Below are 23,500 nucleotides of genomic sequence, written 5' to 3'. Positions count from 1 at the left end.
TTAAAAAAATACAAACACAATATTTAAGGTTTATTAATTATAGTTTTTATGTAAATATATACTAATTAAGAAAACTTAGTACGAGCGCGACAAAATTTTAGCAACTTTTGTATATTTACAAAATTAAAGCAAAAATTCTTAATATAAATAAAAACTATAAAACAGAAAAGATTGATATTTAGTCCAGTAACAATTGTTTTCAATTACGGCCGCACAATTACGTCTGGGCATGGAATCAATTAAATTATTGATAACATTATCATCAATCGTCTGCCGTGCTTTTTCGACTACTTCATAAAATTTGCCGCATAGTATTTGTGATATTTTTTTGTTCGAATTTGGTTGTCTACAATTTTCCACACATTTTCTATCGGATTAAGATCCGATGACTGAGATGGCCACTTCAACGTAACTTCTGGTCGACGTATCCACCATAGCGATGGTGTGCGCTACCAAAAATGCAAAATTTGGTTCTTCGGAAACCAACACTTTTCACCAGTCTTTGCCCGTCCAGTTACGATGAAAAGTTGCAAAAATGTAACCTACTGCCCCTACTTTTTTTTTTAAGCAAATTTTTATTTGCAGGTCGCCTTGATTTCAAACCAGCTTCAACCAGCCGTCTTTGAATTGTTCTTGAGGACACACTAGCAACTTCCAGATTGGCCAAAATTTGTGGAACTGACATCTTAAGATCACTTAGTCTTATTCTCTTTATATGCTAGTTTTTTAGAGGTTTTTCTGTGGCGGCCATCTGTTTTAAAGTTTACTACATTTCCACGAATTCGAAATTTCTTAAAAGTTTTTGAAACGACATCTTGTCCAATAGAAATTAATATAAATAAAATATCACTTTGCAATATCGATCTGAGAGACACCTGCTTTATACGCATTTATAATGCGTTCTTTCAGATCAATTGAAAAATATATTATACACTTGTCTTAACAAAATACTAATATTACATTTTGAAAAAAGTTACTTCAATTTTGTCCCAAAAAATTATCAGCATATTTTGGAATGTTGAAACTATTTATGAAGATAAACGATTCGATGGTCAAACTAAATATAAACACATTTGTCTAAGCTAAACTATTGCAAAAATGAAATATATTTTAATATGAAATTGAAAATATGGGTCAACTAATAGGTTTTTAAAAGTTGTTTTAATTTTGTCCGATACTGTATACATGGTAGGTATATACATATTATTATCTTCCTAAAACAATGGGGTATTTTTTGAATGTTGCTGTTATCACTGTTAGCCATCAAGAAAAAATTTTAAATCTAAATTTCTTGAAGCTTTTAAAGCAGCTGCAAAAAAAGGGTTCTTGTACATTTCGTTATGCCTTTATTTCTAAAAAGGTAACAATGAACCAACTTTTTAAACCTAGTTTAGTCATCAAAATATATGGTGCTTATCAGGCAATACATTTTTAACTTAACTTTTCTCAATTTTATTACAAGAGGGCTTATGAGACGGGTTGTTTAATTATTCCGAAAGCATCAGCCTGAAAACATCATGTCGTCATATAGTGATAAATACTTGATATTATGCATATAAGGCAATGAGTTCTCTGGGACTCTAATTTTTTATCTTGAACACGAATTTTTATTTATAGACAGTTCCTAAATCGGATAATTCTGAACTTTTCTCTCACTAGATTATATATAGACCAATAAACGTATTTGTTAAAATCAAACCTTAACTATAAGATCAAGGTATGCATATATCTAACTAGATATTAGAATATTGTATGTGCTAAAAGTTTCTCATAGGTTTTTCGATAATGGACATTAATTTGAAAGAATTTCAGGTATTGCATATATTTGTGTCATCTACATACAGGACATTCTGACCCAGATTACAATTAGTGATCACCAATGTCATTCATTATTTCGTCTTTTTCGCTTTGACTTGAAATTATTAACATTATGTACTCGACATGAATACATTTTTTTGACTATAATGCATTTACCTGAATTAATTAGTTTATAAATCATTTATCAATGCGAACAACTATTGTTAATTTTTACTTTTGTACAGGTAGCATCACACAGCATAATTTAACAAAATATTTCGGCACTCCTTCAATTGTTTTAGGTTTCGCAATTCCATAAAATATATTCGGTTAACGTACTGCAGTATAAATAAACTATTCGAAATGATAATATACAATAATAAAAAGCAAGTGTTTACGACTGCATTGCCACAAAATATGGAAACAATATTATTAAGTGGTAACATTACCAAAACAACGTTTTACGGCAAATAATATTTAATGATTAATCTTATCTCGAATGCTAAAAATTACACGTACTAAGGCTAAATTTGCCATAATGATACTCATCGAAATTATAAAACTTTAATAACCATATTTAAGAAACACATAAAAGTATCTACTACTAAAATCTAATCAGTATGGCACCAAGAAAAGAATATACTTTATCATCTGTCATAACTATCAGCAAATATAACAATAAGGTAAATATCATCATAAAACCACATAATAACTTACAATTGACATTATTATCTAAAGAAAATATTGACTAACGAATACCATAAAATTTCATTATTATGTTATGCCGCGCTCATTTCCAGTCTAACATTAACGTTCAATGCATTTATGTCGGTCATTAGCAATAGAAAATGCACATAGCAAAAACCCTCCAAAGAAATGCCCCTGCAATAATAGACCCGATAACATCAAAGAAGACGATTTCCTGATTTTGCCGGTAATGACGACCAATTTAGAACGACACCCCTAGGTGCAGCAAGAATGTTCCGACTAGATCATTAAAACCCAAATACCTTCTGCATAGTTACAAAAAATTCAGTTTTTGTTAAGTCGGCATAATGGGTCCGGAACATGGGAATAAAAGCTTTTTTACTTAGCAGCATATGCTGTCATATGTATTCTGCTAAGGAACTGTATTAGGTTTATAACTTTTTGAATGTTAATAAGAGAGTTATTATGTATTTTAATATATTTATAGTTGAATATTTAATTGATTTTTTTATTGGCATAATTGATAATTTGTTTGCTTTATTGTCATCAAATTGTCACAGAACTGTTTGAGTTAAAATTTGGCTCCATGTGAATAGAAAAATGTTAAATAGAAATATTGTTAACCGATTTATAAACTAATAAATTAAAAACGATGAATAAATGGTGCAGTTATAATAATGAACCAGGTCTAAATAAGTCTAATCCTTTAAATGATAGGATTAGCTAGTGGAACGGTAATCCTAAAATCTAAAATTATTGGGTCATCTATTTCTCATATAGACCTCAGTTTTCAATGCATGAAGACAATGATATATAATTCTATGAAATTAGACTTTTTGAGCACAAATGTATGATATGAGATATTTTTGAGATATCAAGACTCTTACAGATAGTTTTGAACCAAATGGTAGGAAACTTTAAAATTTTAAACTAGAAAATTTGTTATGTACTATGACATTTAATAGCTTATTACCTAATTAATTCAAGTTATTTTTACCCTCCATTTGGAAGTAAGGTGTATCCATTTCAGATTGGAAAACCCTAGATGAGATCATGAAAATATCTTTATGATGAATTCCTCGATGCCCAACAAAAATTTTGAATATCTCACACTCTTTTGAGTAGTCTCAGTGCTCAAAATAATGAAAAACTATGCTATCTAGTCCAGATTGAGAAATACTAAATAATATCACGAATAAGAATTCTACATTTCCCGGCATTGCTCAAAATTACAAAAAAATACCTATAGCAAATGATGAGCCCCGAATTCAAATCAGCAAGAAAAGGCTCAAATAGGAAATATTTTTTTCTAGAACTATTTCTAATGGCACGGAAACAACTCTTAATGATAAGGCTTTACTAATGACTATTGAGAATGATGTGTTGAATGAAATGTGAACTGTTAGGAAATAAATTCTTAACACCTAAAGAAATAAAAAACTCGCATTATCTGGGGTTGTTTTGGGAAGTAATTAGCAAATTTGTAGTAGAGAAAGACCTTTATAAGATTAAACCTCTTATTCATTGAACCACTTTATAAATTGGAACAATCAATTTCCATCTTAACGCTTTTACACGCGGCATTGATTTTGTTCTTTTTGGGGTTTGATATTTTCTCCAAGATTTTAACGCTGACTAATTTGGGTTGGCAGAATTAGTACCTTAACTAATTGTAGTTAGAAAGATGTGGTTTGAAATGTTTAAAGATAATATTGAATCTAACTTCTTATTTGGAGACATATATCAAGGCAAGTTAATTCTCAACTTATGTTGGCACCAGTAGCCTACCATTATAGATCTTGTTCTATTAAGTACATAAACAATGCTTTAATATTTAAGATTTTAACTAATTTCCCATTTTAGGTCACTTGTAATCATAATGCCCATATATTTCGGTGTAGCAACTATATAATTTTTAGCTCTAGTGATAGATAAACCAAGAACTTGGTTCCATGTAGGATATTTTGAAGTGTAATATTTTATAATATTTAGGTCCATAAGCTACTGGATTTATCAGGAGCTTCTTAGACCAAAATAAGTTGGAGATCCTCAATTCACACAAAAGAAGATTCAGAAAAAGTTTATGCTTACATAAAAGATCAGTCAAACGCCTAAAATGTAAAGCGTCGAAATGTTTCAAAAAGTTAATAGTTAAATGACTACACGGTGCTTAAAAAATCTGGTGCTACATCTTTTCTCATGTTTTCAAACTTTTGATAAGTCCTTCCTTTTTAAAATTAAGTTAAAAGAGATGTTCTCAAAATACCTTATATGCACCCAATATAATTTTTTTTTAAATTTTTTTATTTCTACTTAATTTTTTTTTAAATTTTATTCCCAAAAATATTACATTTAAAGTTTCTTCTAACGAAAAGTAAATATTGTTCATGCGCTTTTCTATTAATTTTTTTAATGTTTTCAAGCTTCCATAGTTTTTTTAAATGTTTTTCGGGCATTTGAAGTAATTTTACATTTATTCTATCATTTCTAGTTCTATAGTAGATTTTGGTAAAAAAAATAGTGGAGAAGCACTACTTCCTGAATCTCATTGATATTCGCGATCGAGTACATACCAATATAATTGTTACTGACAGTACAAAACATTCCACTGTGCAATTTCTGCTAATAATTTTTTTACCATGTTAATTAAACAGTAATGTTAAGTAATAGCCAGCTAATAAATTTGTTTGTATTTTTTGATTAATGATTTTGTTCAAACCTGAGATTTTTAATTTTCACGGTTTGTTTCTCCTTTTACTTAATATTTTAACAAAATAAGAACTGATATTTGAATCCTACAAACATACCTGATGATGCCTGACGCTGTCAACCAGTACGGTCCCAACGTTTTCGCATTCAGGACTGGGAGTCACATCGACTTCCGGAATCTTTTGTAAAGCAGAATCCAGAGACCGATTCCTGTGATGCAGAGTCATATGAGAACTGGTCACTGTAGTGACTTGCGTCACTGGGGGTAAGAGTATACCCATAGACCTGAAAAAAAACATTAATCATTAATTAAGAGTTCTCACATTTTTTCACAAACAATCAACAACAGATATTTTACTAAGAATTCCATGAAAGGCAAAATATATTTTACATGAATATTTATTAACAAGTATTAGATCAGATACAAGCATAATACGATTTAATATTATTCACGTAAATAAAATTCTATTGCTTGGATTAATTACTTAATTGTTACACGGATTTTAACAAAGGTTATTAAAAAAAACATGTTGCAACGAACGGTTTCATAATGAACACGTTTCATGCATTTTCTAGAAACATACATATGTTATAAATTGCAATATTCGGCTCATGCAATAATGATTTCGTTGCGAGAACGCTTTCGCCGGAACTTCCATAAACTCCCGACTTATTAAAAAAGCTGGCCTATATTTAGATCTCATAAAATATCCATTTGGGTGCGTCCCCGCTCTGCGTTCTAGCACGAATGTGGAACTCTGAAAATGTGATTTTACGGGGTTATTACTCTGTTAAACAGGAATTTCCGCGAGTTTATGCCGTTTTGGCGCGTATGGTCGTAAGTCTGAATTAAACATTCAAAATATTAAATTTCTCTTGGGAATACATCCCTATTAATCAAAATTAAATTAGGCTTTATTGTACTCGAAATAACGCAATGATGCTTATGTAGTCCTCCTGATGTTTAGGTAATAAAAACTTTTAATAGCATTAACTGTATTATGCTTTATTGAGAGCCCCGTCGTTTAATTTTTAACAAGGTTTCTTTGTGGGTCTATTAAGATCTGATTATGGTTAAAATTTCATTAAAAAATAATACACCCAACAGACTTAATATCTCGGCGTGATTCATTTATTCGAATCAGAAAGTGGTCCAAAAATATCAACTAACACCAATTTACCAGATCCCACACATGTTCTGTATACGTGCTAGGTGACCTTTAGCTTAAATCAGCTTCTCGCAAATGGCCTTTCTAAAAAACTTCGCGGTCGGAATTTGATTATCCGTTACGTTATATTATGCTCAATGACTTGAATACGGAGTCGAGGAACTATGCAGTTTTATTTGCATTTCTATGTGGGTAAAATACAAGTTACGGTATAACAAGTTGTGTGGAATATTGCGTTAATGATACTATCTCGTGATTACGATATTTTTTCATAAGAGATGTTTGGAAAATTAAAACCAATTCAATAGTAAACTTCTAACTATAAATATGTTTATCATTCTTTTAGTTATAACTAAGTTTTAAAGTTTTTCTGGAAAATAAACTTTGTAGATCCGTATATATATATATATATATAATATATATAATATATATAATATATATATATATATATATATATATATATATATATATATATATATATATATATATATATATTTGGCGTCTTAGCGGTTTATCTGTTGCAGTTGTTCACACTTTAAACTTATTACTATAGAATATGAAGTAAGAGGAAATTTTCAGCTATATATTAACACATATAATTTAACTTATGGTGTTAGTTTTTTTGATTAGAAATAAAAAGTAGAAATAGAAATATCTTATTCTAAGCGCAAAAATAACATCTTGAAAGCAAAAAAAAAATTAACATTCCTATTCTTAAAAACGCTTCTGAAAAATTTGGAATGACAACACTGTAAGCAAAAGCAGATGTTATCTTGCGAAATGTCATCTTTTCAAACAGATTTGTGTTTATATTCCGCATTTGTGAAGTTCTGTGTTTTTGGTTGCAAAAGGAAAAAGGTCTCATTTGAGTGTTTTTGTGAACTGTTACGATGGTAAAAACTTGTGCCGCACTATGGGAAAAGGCGATTTAAGCTGATCTTTTCACAAGTAAATAACGATACTGTCATAACATCATATTAAGGGAGAACCGTCATCATAAACGCAGAATGGGGGATCATAGAAATAAACCTAAATAAAAACTTATTAAGAAATATTTAATAATTATGAAATATTTAATTTCGATAAAAATGCTTTTGATTAAGTAGGTAACTTTACTGTAATGAAGCACGTTAAGAAAAAACGCATAAAGAGTTCGTAAATGGTAATAATGTTTATAATTTCAAGCATATATTATTAATAAATATTTATCATAGTAAATATTTTTTGACGACGTCACTGGTAAAGATTACTTGTGTCGGTGGAATCAACAACGCGATCGAGCGGCGATGTTGTTGCCTTTTTCTCTAGTATACGTTAACTGGATTCAATTAACTTTGAATATAGACTCTTATATGATATAGAGTATCTTATCATATTTTATTTACGAGTAGTATTGTTTTGTGCCTGTCAAAATAAGTGACAAATTTTTATGATATTATGAAGTGTTTTTTTGCTATATTTCTATATAATTTATCTACATATACTATTTCTACCAATTCTAGCCTTTCAACGTTCTAAGGTTTTGATGGTTGAAAAGTAATGTAACATGCAAAGTGAAATTTCAATTAAGCAAGGTTCCATTTGCTTTGAGCTTCAGTCCAGAATGGTATGAGAACATCTTTCTTAAAACATGTGCATGGTCTTAGAAGCATTTTTTTTGGTTAATGTATTAAGAAGCTATACACACAAAAATCCATTTTGCTTAAATCTATGAGAGGCAGAAATATTCATCATAATATTAAGGGTCGGCTAATATTAAGGCTCGGCTAAGGGTCTCAAGATATAAGTACTATTTTATATCTATACTAGTCATGTTCTGGTAAAAACGTATCTAAAGTATTTGTATGGTGGTACTATATACAGGTTGTAAAGTAAGGAATAAATCCAATTTCTCGTAAATTAATTTTTTTTTGGAGCATATTTTGAGAAAAAAAAATGTACACAAGCTGTCTGAAAAGTTTTGCTAAATTTATTTTTTCAGATTGCAACCCAATTTTTTTATTGCATTTTTGGATTGCCCTTACAATTCTAAACATGTTTAATGTAGCATGTGCTAGACCTAAGTCCAAGCGTTTTGGAGTTATTTTCATTCAAAATTTGAACAAAGGCCGTACAATCACACAAACGTTTTATTTTATCGAAAACAAAGCTTTGTAAAGTTAAAAATAATTTTATTTAAGCAGATGTCCGAAAGGTCCTCCGTTAGTCAACTGACAAGAGCCTAATCGATCTACAAATTCGTGCTGCACATTTCGAACCATTTCGGGAGTTATTCGACGTATTTCTTGACGGATGCGTTGTGTTATCTAGATTTGCCGGTTGGATTTTAAAAGGCCCGATAATAATGTCACCAACAAAGCCATCCCACACGTTTATTTTTCGATTGAATTGTGTATGTTCTTCCCTCATCCAGTGTGGATTTACATCGAACCAGTACTGATAGTTCTGAGTATTTACGCCACAATTCAAGCAGAAAGTAGCAACATCGGAAAAAAATATATCTATTACTAAATTTGGATTCTTCAAACCCATATTTTGCATGTCCAAGTAACTCACAAAGTTTCTGATGAGTTCTAACTCGATTACCGTAGCCAATCGTCATCAATATTTCTATGCGCTGTTAAAAAAATGAAAATGTACTGAAAAAAAAAACCTTACCAAAATACCTAAAGAACTTTCAACGATAATAACTATTGACAATAATTATTCTTTTGTTTTCCGCATCATAAATCCAAAGCCTACTATGGAGCTATGCCGAAATAGTGAATTTTCAATTTTTGAATGAGAATAACTCCAAAACGCTTGGACTGAAGTATAGCATATTTTTGTAATTATTTATAATTATTTATAAGTAATTATTTTGTATTATAATTGTAACGGCAATCCAAAAATGTATTGCAAAATTTGGATTGCAATTTGAAAAAAAAAATTTTAGCAAAGCTTTTTTGAGATGCCTTGTATATTTTTTATTTGCAAAATATGCCCCGAAAAAAAATTAAATCGACGGGTCCGAGCAATTTTTAAACAATCTTATAACGAGATATTAACTTTATTCTTTACTTTACGACGTGTGGACGGCCGACTATGCTTCCAATCTCTGTAGCTGTTGCCCAATAGCTTCATTTACTTATCCTTTTATAGTGCAACAGAATCATTTCAACAATGCTTCTTTATTAGGGCTATAAAGATCTTTGTTTTTTGTATACTACTTGCAATATTATTGAGATATCTACCTATATATAATTCCCAGCCTGCATTTTTAAAAATAGCTTTTCCATCACTCCAAAGAGTGATCCTCCGGTAGTTTGCACAATAATCCCTTCATATTAAAGAGATTTTTGATAAACTAATATTGTCATAGTGCGAGGTTATCTCCCAAGCAGAAGATAAATTAATATGTTTAAGAAAATTGTTTAAGTACGAAATTTGTTCAAAGAAATTGCATGCTAGGCCTGTGTGGAATAACATTGAAATAAATACGATATAGTAGAATACTGCAAAAGATCTTTCCTTATAATCATGTTCAGGATAAGGTGTGACCATCTTAATCGAGTATCACTTATAACACTGATATTACAATTACATTTTAGAGATGTGACATTGGCATTTTATTCCAAAAAAATGAAAGAGCCAATAATGATTTACAGGATATGCAGAGACTAGAGATGACAGTATCAGATACAGACTATTGAGAATATTCAATATCTAGACAGTGCATGTGACAACTATTCAATAGTTGGACCTAATGAACAGGTCAAAGGACAGACCAATTTGCTTCTTATTACGATAACAGGATTGTATCGAATTTTTTCTTCTATCTATATAATCTTATATATTTTTAATGCGAAGGGAAGTTAAACAAATAGAAAATGTGCTCTCGAATTTCAATATTAAACTCGCATTATAACTTTCGATAATATTAAAAAAGTCTACAATCTGGCTATATTTAAATTGGAAAAACACCAATATATACGTCCATAGAATATTAATTCCCTTCAGCCTTCCTAAACTGTTAGAAGTTTGTCTCCAATAAGCTACTTGAGATTGATTACACATCAATGCTTGAGAAGCTTAACAGCAAGCAATGGGTACGCGATTTAAGGTATGTCGTACAGAATGTTAGACGGCTGATCAACTCGCTGTTATGTACTTAGAACTGTTTTTCATATGGTCAAATTTAAGCAATATAACAAAAGAAAAAAAACAAGATTAATGATATAAGCATGAACTTATAAATATACCTGGACTGCTAATGGAAATAACCACCATGACTTGAAAATAACCGCTGCGTGGTGGCTGCAATTTTTAGTAATATTACATTATACATTATAGTGGTTGTGTCCTTTTGATGAATGCCTTAAATTTATATTCTTAAAATATGACTTTGCAGGAGAATATTGTCCATATTATGGAAAGCTTTCGTCTAAGGAGTATAGTATTCCTTAGGTAGCGAAACTAGTTACCAGTTACCAGTAAATAGAAATTTTAAAACATCTATACCATTTTTTTTCTATACCTCTTTCCCGTCCATTCCAGTTGTTTAAAACATTTACCTGTAAAGCTTCTCTTTCTTCTCATCTCTCTCTTTATTATTAGTAAGTAAATTTATTTAAGTACTAAAACTTATTTTATATTTTCATGTATTGATTAGCTCATTTGTGTTTTATTATCTAAACCATACACCAAGTACATACTTTTTAGTTACATCATTTTATGTCGTTTATTCACCATCTATTATTTTCATTGACATTGTTTTCAAACCATATTCTAAAGTAAAACATGTGTGGTAGAGATTTGAATTGTTGAAATGGGTATAATAAAAACCAAATGATAGGGTTTCAATAACCTTGGTTTTTAATTTCAAAAATTTATATAAAGACCATAATTTTTATGGCATTATAATTCGTAAGATACTAGTTTATGAGAGCAATAAAACACATATTTTAAAGTGCCTGTATCTATCCCTCTAAGTTAATTGAAACTTCGTAAAATTTAACGAGATTCTTAAACAAGTACAAAAAAAATATCAGAACTAACCTAATTATCTTAAACTCTTAACTAAATGTAATTTTCTATTTGGTTTTTTGTAAACATAACCTCTCAAGAACTTCCAGTTTTTTTCTCTACAATTGGCACCACTGAAATTTGTCAGAGTGACCAACATCGAAAGGACACAATCACGCAAAATGGTGGCTATCTAGTAGTGGTCATTTATTTTTCAATGCATTGGCAGTGCGGGTATAAATTATCAAGTTCGTCGGTATTAGTAAAAAAAAAAAACTTAGTAGAATTTATATTTGCAAGTAAACGCTTGATAATAATATGTTCGTCATAGTTTGAAAATGTAATGCTTTAGTAGGTTCCAATTAAATAAGTGCTTAAATAACTTTTATATCCAAAATATGTGAAATAATGCTATTCAGATATCCTTTTGGTATCCAAGAATCATAGATGAAAAACAAGTGACTTTTAGTAATTGATGCATAAAATGAATAGTCATAAAATTACCATTTACTAAAAATTTTTCGGATTAATTTTTTTTTGGCGTAACATTTCGACTATTATGGGAAGGCAGCTATCTTGAAGCAGCTATATTGAAGTATTTATTATGCCAAGCAAAATTTAAAACATACCAATTAACAATATCCTTGAAGAATGAAACTGGTAATTTTAAATATTAGGCAGTAAATGCAATATGAGTTTTAACTTAGTAACTTAACCCAGTACAATATACAATATATGCAATACCATGAATTTAAAACATGAATCCTAAATGATTGTAATGACGGCCATTACGTCTGTAAATCGTTTCGAACTAGTTCAAAATCAATCAGCTGCATGTTTTATTAGTAAATACTCCTTAAAGAAACTCGTTATTTTCATTTAATTGCCCACTTGCTGAACTCATATTATAGTAAATTGCGTAACCTATTAACACCAGGTTTTTACTTGAAAGCATTATAAAACTGCGAAATATTTTTAGATAACTGGAAAGTAAAAGTTGTTAAATTTATTAGTTAAATACCATAACATAATACTGCTTATAATAAGATAAATATTATGTCCTAGTAGACAGATGTGCTCCAGTTAAACCCGATTTTTACATTTGGATATAAAAATAATAAACAGTGGAAATTTGAAAAGATTCGTTACTATGGCGATATAAGTCCAGGACCTGTTATAGTAATAAAGAACCGCAACTTTCCACCTCGGTTCACCACACTGATTTTATGTCTACACGTGTATTCTTTACAGAACCCTAAACACATTCTGGGTTCCCACAACCTATATGTATTTTGAGCCCTTATGTTAAAACAATATCCTGCGTGAGACCCAGACTGGAACTGATTCACTTGATCCGATCATTAAAATGGTGATACGCTTAGGTACCCCTATAAGAATTCCAACATGTAAATTAGATAATGTAATTTAAATTGGATGTCTGTGAAAGTGAACTTTAACCCGCAGAAAAGACAATTTAATTAAGGTCATAGAGGATTGTTATATTGATCAATTTAGTTATAAGGGCACCATAAAGCAACTACTACCTTTTTTAAATCAACAAGGAAAGGAAACAAGGCAAATTTAACTTTACAAGAACTTAATTACTTCGGCTCGGTAATACAAACAGCTCTTTCATCGGCAAATTAATTAAAGTTAAATAGAATTAATAAAATTTAAACCGCGCAAATTCAGCGATGAGTGAAATCGATTTTTAAATTGCTCTTTGCATTATTAACAGTTTAGCGATTTGTTTGTTGAATCATTAGATCGCGCTCACAAAGCCTGATAAGCGGGATTAATAGCAGCGTCAAACTAGATATTTAATTTCATAAAAAATTGTCAATAGTCACAAATTGAAAATGCGTCGTCTATATTTTTATCGGCGCAATTTGTTGCCCGACTTATTGGCGTTCTATATGTGAGAGGTGTAATGTATAATAATACCGTTAGTATTATCACATTTTGTTACAATATAAATTTAGCTGAGTAGTTAAAATGTGAACACAAAACAACTGCCTATTAGGCTTATGAAATTAATTTTTTTTTGGATTTGTCAAAAAATTTGAGGTTTCTATTTTTTTCTCTATTAAATTTTAGACTCGTTGGATAATTTTTAACCCAAAAGACTTGTTAGTTTTTTACATTTGCTCAGAAATGGTAGATTTTTATATTTCTTCCAGGCAATTAAAGTCTTTTGTTGACTACTTGTATGGTTATAATATAGAAAAAAAATGTTGAAATTTGAACTTATAGGATAAGTTTCCTGGCATATTAGTTTAATAAACTTTTCCAATTTTACCCAGTAGAACATAAAATGTTTAATTTTTTTTTGGAGAAAAAATAGAGATGTTTGTTTAATTTCCAGACACGTGAAGTATTTTGCTCTTTTCTATGAAATATAGGTATGTGAACTTGGATGGTTATAATATTCTGTTTAAAATGATATCTCTATGTTATATGGGTGAAATGTTGAAACTTGTTGGATAAGTTTCCTGGAAGAATTTCCCCAATTTATCCCACAGAATCCAGAAAGGATTGTTTTTTTGAAATTTGGCCAGGAATTGGAGATTTTTATTATTTCTTCCAGGCACTTGAAGGCGGAAGAAAAGTTGATATTTAAATCTGTGGGTTAATTTTTCTGAAAGAGTTTATCTCAGAAAATTCAGACGTTTAAAGTTTCTTCTTCTTTAAAGTTTTAAAGTTATATGGATGAAATGTTGAAATTTAAACTTGCTGGATAAGTTTGCCAGAAATTTCATGATTTTTTTCCAATTTTAACCCATATGACCCAGAAGTATTTTTTAAATTGACCAGAAATTAAAGATTCTTATTCTTTGTACTTGAAGCCTCTTGTCCTTGACAAACCCACTTTTAAGACAATTAAGATCATTGGAATCAATTAATTTAATGGAAAACTCCAAGGAATTTCCATTAATACATGCACATTTTTAGATCCAATCTAACACCCGACAGAAAGAAGTTTGGGGGTATCTCTCAAGTTTAATTAATATCTTTAAATATCCAAGAGAAAGATCATTGAAATCAATAAAATTAGTGTAATGGAACTAAGTTAGAAGAACTATTTCAAAAAACGGGAGACAAAAAATATACTTAACGTGTAATTACAATAAGCAGCTAAGAGATAATATAGCGAAGAAGGTAATTCAAGGAAGAAGTAATGCAAATAAGGTAAGAAGTGCCTGGGAATGTGACGACACGCAGGATTCACACAAGTAACCACTCGTAGTATTCATTTGAACTCTTTATTTATTATGTATATACATATAAAACTCAGAATCTCAAATACCGTGGTTCTGACCTATTGTGATTTTTTTTCTGATTCTTCAAATGAATGCAGCAACTAAATGTATTCTCCTATAGTGATTTGTTGAAACTGAACATAAAACTTCCTCTGCTTAATAATAAAGAAAATATATCGTAAATGCGTAATGCAAAAATGATTTAGTAATATTTAATGAATATTATTAACGAGTATCACGACTGACTGGAATGTTCGCCAACGCCATATTAATTAGTTGGAATGCAGAAAATGTCTGAATTCAAATGGAAACCAAACGCCCCGGTAATGAAGCAGCCCGAAACGCCGCGCATATTAAAATGCTAAGTAGGTAAATTAAATTTTCGTTTGTCTTCGTGCTCCATGTTTGTTTGTGGAAGTCGTAAACTATAGAATTTTACGCAGATTTGAGAAGTTACTTCTAACGCAAAGATGTTACGCTAGGAAACTGTGAAATAATAATTTAGGACAAAATTTTGTAAAGCCTTTTCTCATGTATAATACCAAAATATTTGTACCACAAGCCGCAAATCACCCGAATTTTTATCAACACCATTAAGTTTATTGACAGACGACTCGTATTTTCAACTCAGTTTATTAACCGTCGAAAAAAGAAACAGGGCCTTCGGCAATCTACGTTAGCTCTGGCTTTATTTAATATCTCGAGGGAATGAATATAACCCAAGATTTATTCCCTGGAAACACGAGAGAAATGAACATGATATGTTACTTAGATAACACGACTGTTTACTCAATTTTGAAAACCTAAGCTCACATGATTTTAATGAATTAAGATTGAATAAAAAAAGTGCTTTCCAAAAGAAATCCCATCTGGTTTCTACAATTAAGTGACAGTGGCGAAGCGTGAACATTTTTTTCGGGTAGACCAAAAATAAAAATCGTTAATTAGAAAAAAATTTGTATTCAATATTATTCACTTTAATGAAATAGAGAATGAAAGCGCATGAATATTAACTCAAAGAGAAAAATTATCTAGTGATATAAAAAAGAAAAAAAACACAACATTGGTATAACCGTAACTTATAAATCCATAATATCCATTATTTTAAAATTAATTAAAGACAAATAAAAACAAAACTAAAATACAATTGCCAATATCGAACAGTCGTTCATAAACAACATGTAAGATGTATTGCGGCCGACCAGATCAAGCGTGTCCATAAACAATAACCCTCAACAGCATAATAAAATAGCTGGTCGACTTCGATAGACAAAAGCTGGAATGTCTTTCCCGCGACTAAATTTTGCATACGGCCGGACCTCTGTCACCTGCTTGATGCGTATTTGGTTCGATTAGATACTCCAAATTTCGGAATACAAATATCAATGTGTCTTTCTGGGGCTCGTATACAATAATTGGGTGTCACCCCTGCATTTTTATTTTAATTGATGCGTCAGGCGAGGCGCGCCTTAAGTATTATAGATAGGTAGATATTATAGCCGTTTAGATACTATATAATAATAGTAAGGAGCGACTACGTTCTGTGTTAATTTTTTTAAATTGTAATTCAACAATTACATGAAATAATTACGTAATAAATTAATGACAAATAACTGGATAATTTTGGGTAGACAGTGTCTACCTTGTCTATTCGTACGCTTCGCCACTGTTAAGTGATAGTTGGGGATGGTTGATTGGGCAGAGTAAAGTCGATTGCACCAAGTAATTAAATCAGTGAAAGCTACGCAACTGAATGTCTCTTCTATACACATAAATGATATTTTTTATGCCGCTCGTGTGCTAACAAGTCGCCTATAGTGACTTTCACTTAAAAAATAATATGTTCCGCAATTTAAAAAAATCCTATTTGATGCAAAAAAAGATTTATTAGAATTGATTTTATATGCAACCAAACAATTTATTTGAAACCATCATATTTCCTTTAGCAATACAGCAAAACTAATTACCAAAACCACAAAATTCCACGATAAACATAAAAATATTACCTAAGTGTTTCCTGATCTCACTAATTTTCACACTTAACAAGTATCCAATTAAATAAAACACAATGGTGAATCAATCGGCTTACAATTCTGTAGAATTAAAAACAATAATGGCCTTATGTCATAGAATGGCGAGAATAATAACTTGTGAAATAAGCACACTTCCTTTGGAACATGCTTTTTCACAAGAAAATCAAGTTTTTCACGCCTAATGAATTATTATTTGTGATGGTTAGTTATAATTATAATTGGCAGTCGAAAAAATGCAAATTGGCAAACTTGTTTTGGTTGGAAAGCCCAGAATATGCATAGAATTGGTTATTTTATTGCCCACTAAAGATTTATTTACGTTACACGAAAAATTGGAAATTGAAACTGTGTAAATATTATGTCCGAGACTAAGCAGGAAGCATAAAAAGTTGAAAAACAAATTATGCTGAAAATATTTTTAATCCGCTTTGTACGAGAATTGCTTTCTCGGAAAGAAAACGTAGTTTTGTAAAGTTGCTTCTGCATCACGACCTAATTTTCTAGGACATTATGAACAGCAATTAAAACATTCCTTAGATTAATTAATCCTAAGATTAATATTGTAGGCGCCGAACAAATGAAACATTGTGTGATAAGCTCCTTCTGTTTTATTTATGGACGTTATTACGTATTTCAAAACCAGACCGGCTAGCCAATTGACTTAATAAAAATGTGGCATTTAAATTGCATAATTTGTCACTTCTAGATGAAATAATATTACTGGATTGCTTGAATAGACTATATAATAATAGAAAAATATATAGAAACTTTTAATAATATTTGTATTATTTAATAATAAATTAGTCGGGATCCTTTTAAATATTTCTAAAATGCAGGAACGCCTCTGATACCATTACCGTGCTTATACATTTAACAAGAAATCTTTTTTATGTTTGTTTTTGGGATAATGTATCTGTGGTTGGAAACTATTATTTATATTTTGGGTGCTGAAGCATTTGTTCTACAGTACAAATATCGTGATAAATACTAATTTACCATGCCAAACATCGTTATTTTTTATCTGATAAAAAAACAAATTGTGGATTTACTTAGGAAATCCACAATTGGAATTAGGAGGAAAAAGTTGTTGTCAATAAAAAGAAATCTAAAAAGATTTCTAAATATAGGGTAACGAAAATAATACAAGAGTATAAAAACTGTAGTGCTTGACTGGAAGAACTTAAATAAGAAATGCGTCGAGGGAACTATGCATAGGAAAGAACAACCTCCAGTTAAATAAGAAACAAAATCTTGGTATTACTGTGTCAAACGGAACCATAGGAAAGCGTCTACTTGATCTAGGTCTTTATGGAAATGCTACTATTAAAAAGTCGCTGATGACTGAAAAATGTAAGGATACCTTATATAGGATACCTAATTCAATAAATAAGAATTACAGTATCAACAGCAATAGAGGCCAATTACAGATACCACCTATAATATGTACTTACTACTCTAACATAAAATCCAAATATAATATTAGCATATAAATGTACAATGCACTTAATAAAAAGTTTAAAATATTTCTTATAATCTATAATATATTTTGAATTTTCAAGCTATTTATTGGTAAAATCGCGCTTTGATGTGTTTATTAAAAGTTTATAATTTTTATTAAGGTTTTTATTTTGTATGTTAGGATCTTTACTAAAATGGTACAGCCAATGAAGATTTTTTAGTTCTGTAGACGTGTTAATTATCTCAGGTGTAATCCAACTTTTTATGCTTCCTTCTTTAGCTTTATTTTTTCAGGAAAAGAATGATAAAAGGCATTCCGGATAAACATATTTGTAAAGTGTCTTAAATCTGTAATAGCAATATCAAGGTCAGAGGCATAAATATTAAAATAATCACACATTCTATGTATTGGTGAGTTCTTGTATATATTTGTTCTAGGACAATCAGGATGAAAAATTTTTCTTTGTCTGGTATTACCAACATTCTTGAAGAATGGCAACATAGCAAATTTGAGGAGCATCAATCTTATTTGTCAAAATTTTATAAATGTACACTAGGGATGTTTTAATACGCCGATTTTCTAGGGATAATCTGTTGAATATTTTCAGAAGCAAATTATGGTTATAACCTTGTTCGGGATAATATCAAAATCTCCTAAAAAAAATATATATTTTAAAAATTTGCGATGTACACGCTCTATGGTTTTAATCCAGACGTCATATTGTGGAGACCAAATTATGCTTCCATATTCTAACCTCGGCCAGGCTATCAAACAGTTTTAAACAACACTCAACATTAAAGTTTTTGGCAGTTCCAGTTCTAATAATGAAACCCATTATTAACCCAGTTTGCATTACACCAATCAACAACCCTATCTAAATCATTCTGCAGAGAGATGCAATCACCTAGAGAGGTAATTTCCATGTAAATCTTAAAATGATCTGGAAAAAGTAGTTTTTGTGAATAATTAGAAACAGAAGCAGTCTTATTTATGGCAACCAAAAATAACAGAGGTCCCAAATTGGAACCTTGGGGAACTCCTGAGGTACTAGTGTAAACATCAGACCTGGCGCCCTTAACCTCTACATACTGTTGTCTATTTTCTAAATAGGAAGAAATTAACTAAATTAAATCTGTACTTACAATATTTTCATAAAGAGATGTTATTATTATGGAATGTCGAATCTTATCAAATGCTTTCTCCATGTCGGTATATATGACATCAACCTGTTTTTTATTATTCAAAGCATTGTGAACAAATTGACAAAATGTAATCAAATTAGTTAATGTTGATTTATTAGGCAAAAATCCATGTTGGTATTCAGATATATTATGACTTCAGCATATGAAAGTCTATGAAATAAAGTTATCTGAAATACTTTAGAAACAGCATTTAGAATGGTAACAGATCTATAGTTTTTGTCACCTCATGCTTAGCCCCTTTTTTGTGCAATGGAATTACCTTACTGATACGCCACTGATCAGGATAAGTTAATAAGGATGTCTGTAGACTAAGGTTAAAAATAAATAAAAAAGGTGGTACCAAAAAATCGCCACAGCCCTTTATTATATAACCAGGTTGACCATCAGGACGAATAGATCGGTTCCCTTTAAGTTTTTTAATGGAATCCCTAACTTCTTCTGCAGAAAATTTCCTTCTACAAAAGTATGCTTTGGAAGGAACTTTACACTGGTGCACAGGTATTGCATTTTCAAAAACTAAACCAAAATAATATGTTGCAAAAATATTAGCAATATTTTTTGTGCCAGATATGGACATATTCTTATAAGAGACCTGAGATGGAAAATCAGACTCTTTTCTTTGATTACGAGCATGGGACCAGAAAAACCTGGGATCCCTAAACAAACCGGTTCGCGTACGGTTAAAAGTACCAAATTCTTACTGTGAAGCATAGAGGAGTAGGAAGTATAATGATCGGGGGATGTTCCTCACGATTTGACAGGAATAATGTTACAAGTTCAGGGAAAAATAGACAAAATTTCAAAACAAGAATATATTTTAAACTAAAGCCGAAGAAAATATACCTTTGCGGCGGATATTTCATAGGACAATGATCCGAAACAAACGTCCAAGCTACTAAAAGGTTAGTTTGTTGAGAAAAACATAACCGTACTAAATGACTATCCTAGTTCTCCAGACTTAAACCTCATTCAACATATTTGGTATATCTTAGATCATTGTATTCAAATGCGCATTCTAATGTAAAAAATCAAGGACTAATATTTAAATTACAAAAGATACACTATTAATATTTAAAAATGGGATCACTCTATGCCTAGAAGATGTCAGGCAGTTTTGAATGGTAATGTGAATTCTACAAAATACTGAAACAGTCTCAATAGTATGTTTTTAAAATAATATTTTATGAAATAAAAAAAACTTATCACACTTGTTTCTAACTGTGATTTTAAAAATGCCATATCATTTAAAAATATTCATCTCAACAAAAAATTTCTTTGAAAAATAAAATTGCAACTAAACCTGATAATAAATTTCTTCGACGTGACTTCAAATCAAAGAACATTTGTTTTAAGTGAGTGATTCATTAGTGAAACCTCATTTTAAAACCGCGACACAGCGGTGATAATTAGATGAGGTCAAAAATTTTAATTGCTTTAATGAATACGGCGTCTGTTTTTTTTTTTTAAATCATGAAAAAAATGTCCTTGCACTTTTATGCCATATAGCTCGAAATAGTTTCAATGCCACCCAGTATAAATGACTTTTAAAGTATGTATCACCTAAAGATATTGTTAATGATATAGGAAGAAAGACGTATGTAAATAGAGATGTGCGAAGTAAAAAAAAACTACAAATTGGATTGTAATTTAATATTTATTGACTTGTTAATCTTTCCAAGAAAAAGATATTTATTTAGAATGATATCCACCTGCAATCTTTGATTTGCATGAGAGCACACTTCGGGTATCCACAAAGTTGTCGGAAATCAATGGGCTTTTTGGTCTGACACTATAGAGTGGAGTTAATAAAAATACAATGTAAATTAGTTTTCTTAGCGTCAGGAACTCACATAAAGCTGCTTTAAACAAATGTGATTACAATGATGGATAAATAATAATTCTTTGTGGGAGATTTGAATTTAATTTGATATTTTATAATCGATACACTTTTTAAAACCACTTAAGGCACACAAGAAAATAGTGTTTTCATTACCTGACACTCATATTCTTGTTTTTCTTTTTATATTTGAATATTATATAAACATCTATATTTATTTATACATATTGGATGTGGTTTCACTCCTGCGCTCCCCTGATTCAGTCGTGGCCTGCCCTGCCGTCCGTATTCAATCTATTTTTTTTTCTAATTCAGGCTCCCACTCAATTTTTTTAAGGAATATTTTTACGTTAAGGTATAGTTTTTCTTTGCATTGTTTTTATTTAGTTTTTTTATAAGAACGCATCGCTTAAAAATACAACTTACTCATGTATTTTTGAGAAATGGTTTTCATAATCGAAAGACATTCCTATTTCCCAATGTCACATACATCATATGCACATTTGTTTTGTAATTTTTTATAACGGCAAATAAATCTTTTCATTTTAAAATATTCTGTTATGTTTTTATAAGCAAACTCGAGCAAAACACTAGACTTAACACAGCACTTACTAAAAAGATATAAATCATCACCAAGTAAAATTGAATAATTTTTGTACCAAGATTAGATGGCTTGTAAATTTTTGTTTTTGAAGGTGTAAATTTTTTATAATTTTTTATATGTTGTAAATTTTTTATATTAAGTAAATAATTTATATTTTATTTCTTGCTATACATGAAAAAAAAATGATTTCAACGCTTTTTATTTTGCGAGAACCGCTTTGATTGATTTAAAAAAACCATGCCGTTTCAAAATTTTGAAATTTATATTGGTTTGTTTTTAAATTACAAAATGTTGAGGCTATCGGGTATTTACTTTTTTAATGGTAATATTAATTCAGATGACAAGCATATAGTGTCATTTATACCAAGGACAATGGAACCAAAACTATGTACTTAAATCAACTATCAGAACAACGTATAGCAGACCAACGAAGAGAGTTATTCTCAGGAACAACCTGCTACCACAACCCATAATAGAACAAATAAGAATAAGTGGAAAGAGAGATCAATCAACAATAACCCGAAAATGAAGATCAAGACACCGTAGATGGCCAAAAAAGAAGGCTTACAATAAACCTCAAAATATCCAACAAAAACCGCATAAGGATTTAGAAGAAATGCATTTACACGTATATTGTACAGCCTTAGCCACCAATCAGTAAACGAAAAAGCTGATCTTAAAGAAGAGCCAGCAAAAAACTACAAACACTCTGGGAGGGTATATGGTCTAACAAAACGAACCACCAAAAACAAACACCTTGGATTGCAGTAGAAATGCAAAACAACAACCACCTTCGAATGGAAGAAATAATGTTCACAAACAAAAACTGAAAAAAGTTATAAAGAATCTGTCCAACTGCAAAGCACCTCAACTCAAGAAACCTCAACACATCTATGATATCTGCTCTTCAATACTCCCTCGGTATAGTTAACTGGATACAAACTGATCTGAAACCGATAAATAGAAAGATTAGAACGGAACTTACAAAGTTCAGAAAACACCACCCAAAAGCATCAGTTGAACGAATAACACTACCGCGTGAAAAAGGAGACAGAGGAATAAGGAATGCCGCTGCAGCCTGCAAATAAAAGGCGTAAGAAATTTTTCCATCATCAAAACTATAGTAAAGCTCCAAAAAACTATAGTAAAAGCGGATATAGGCTATACTCCATTAAATCTAGGCACAGAAAATTACAAACCTTGCGAAACAAAATCCGATTAATCCAAGGAAAAATCCAAGACTGGTGCTCTAAACAATTACACAGAAGATTTATCAACCTACTACAAAACGACACAATAGATCAGGCTAAATCCACCGATTGGCTTAAGGCTGAAACGCTATTTCCAGAAACAGAAGGATTCATGATTGATATACAAGACCAAGTTATAAAAACAAGAAAGTACCAGAAATATATACTAAACGAATAAATGCCAACAGACGGGTGTAAGACATGTAACAAGAACCAAGAATCAATGGAGCATATTCTATCTAGCTGCCAAACTTTAGCCGTAAGCAAGTACCTATTACCTAAAGCGACACAGTAAAGTGGCTACAATAGTCTACCTAGAAATACTAAAGAAATTTAAACTTGGCGATAAAAACATCATATTACAAATACAAACCCCCATCGGTAATAGAAAATGAAATGGTTAAAATTTATTGGGATAAAACCATCATGATGGATGTTACAATACAGCATAATAAGCCAGAAAACACA

At 30.5% G+C, this 23,500-nt stretch overlaps 1 protein-coding gene across 1 annotated transcript in view; it reads right to left on the bottom strand.

The window, feature by feature from the left end:
* Positions 1–23,500, bottom strand: part of LOC126736840 (phosphatidylinositol 4-kinase beta) — a 109,805-nt gene that overhangs the window by 62,570 nt on the left and 23,735 nt on the right. Inside the window, exon 3 of the mRNA XM_050441392.1 lies at positions 5,313–5,499. Coding sequence (XP_050297349.1) covers positions 5,313–5,499 — 187 coding nt within the window. The remainder of the gene's footprint in view (positions 1–5,312; positions 5,500–23,500) is intronic.

Source organism: Anthonomus grandis, chromosome 5, assembly GCF_022605725.1.
Source record: "Anthonomus grandis grandis chromosome 5, icAntGran1.3, whole genome shotgun sequence".
Lineage (NCBI taxonomy): Eukaryota > Metazoa > Arthropoda > Insecta > Coleoptera > Curculionidae > Anthonomus > Anthonomus grandis.
The sequence above is the reverse complement of the archived record's forward strand: the minus strand, read 5'-3'. Positions and strand labels throughout refer to the sequence as shown.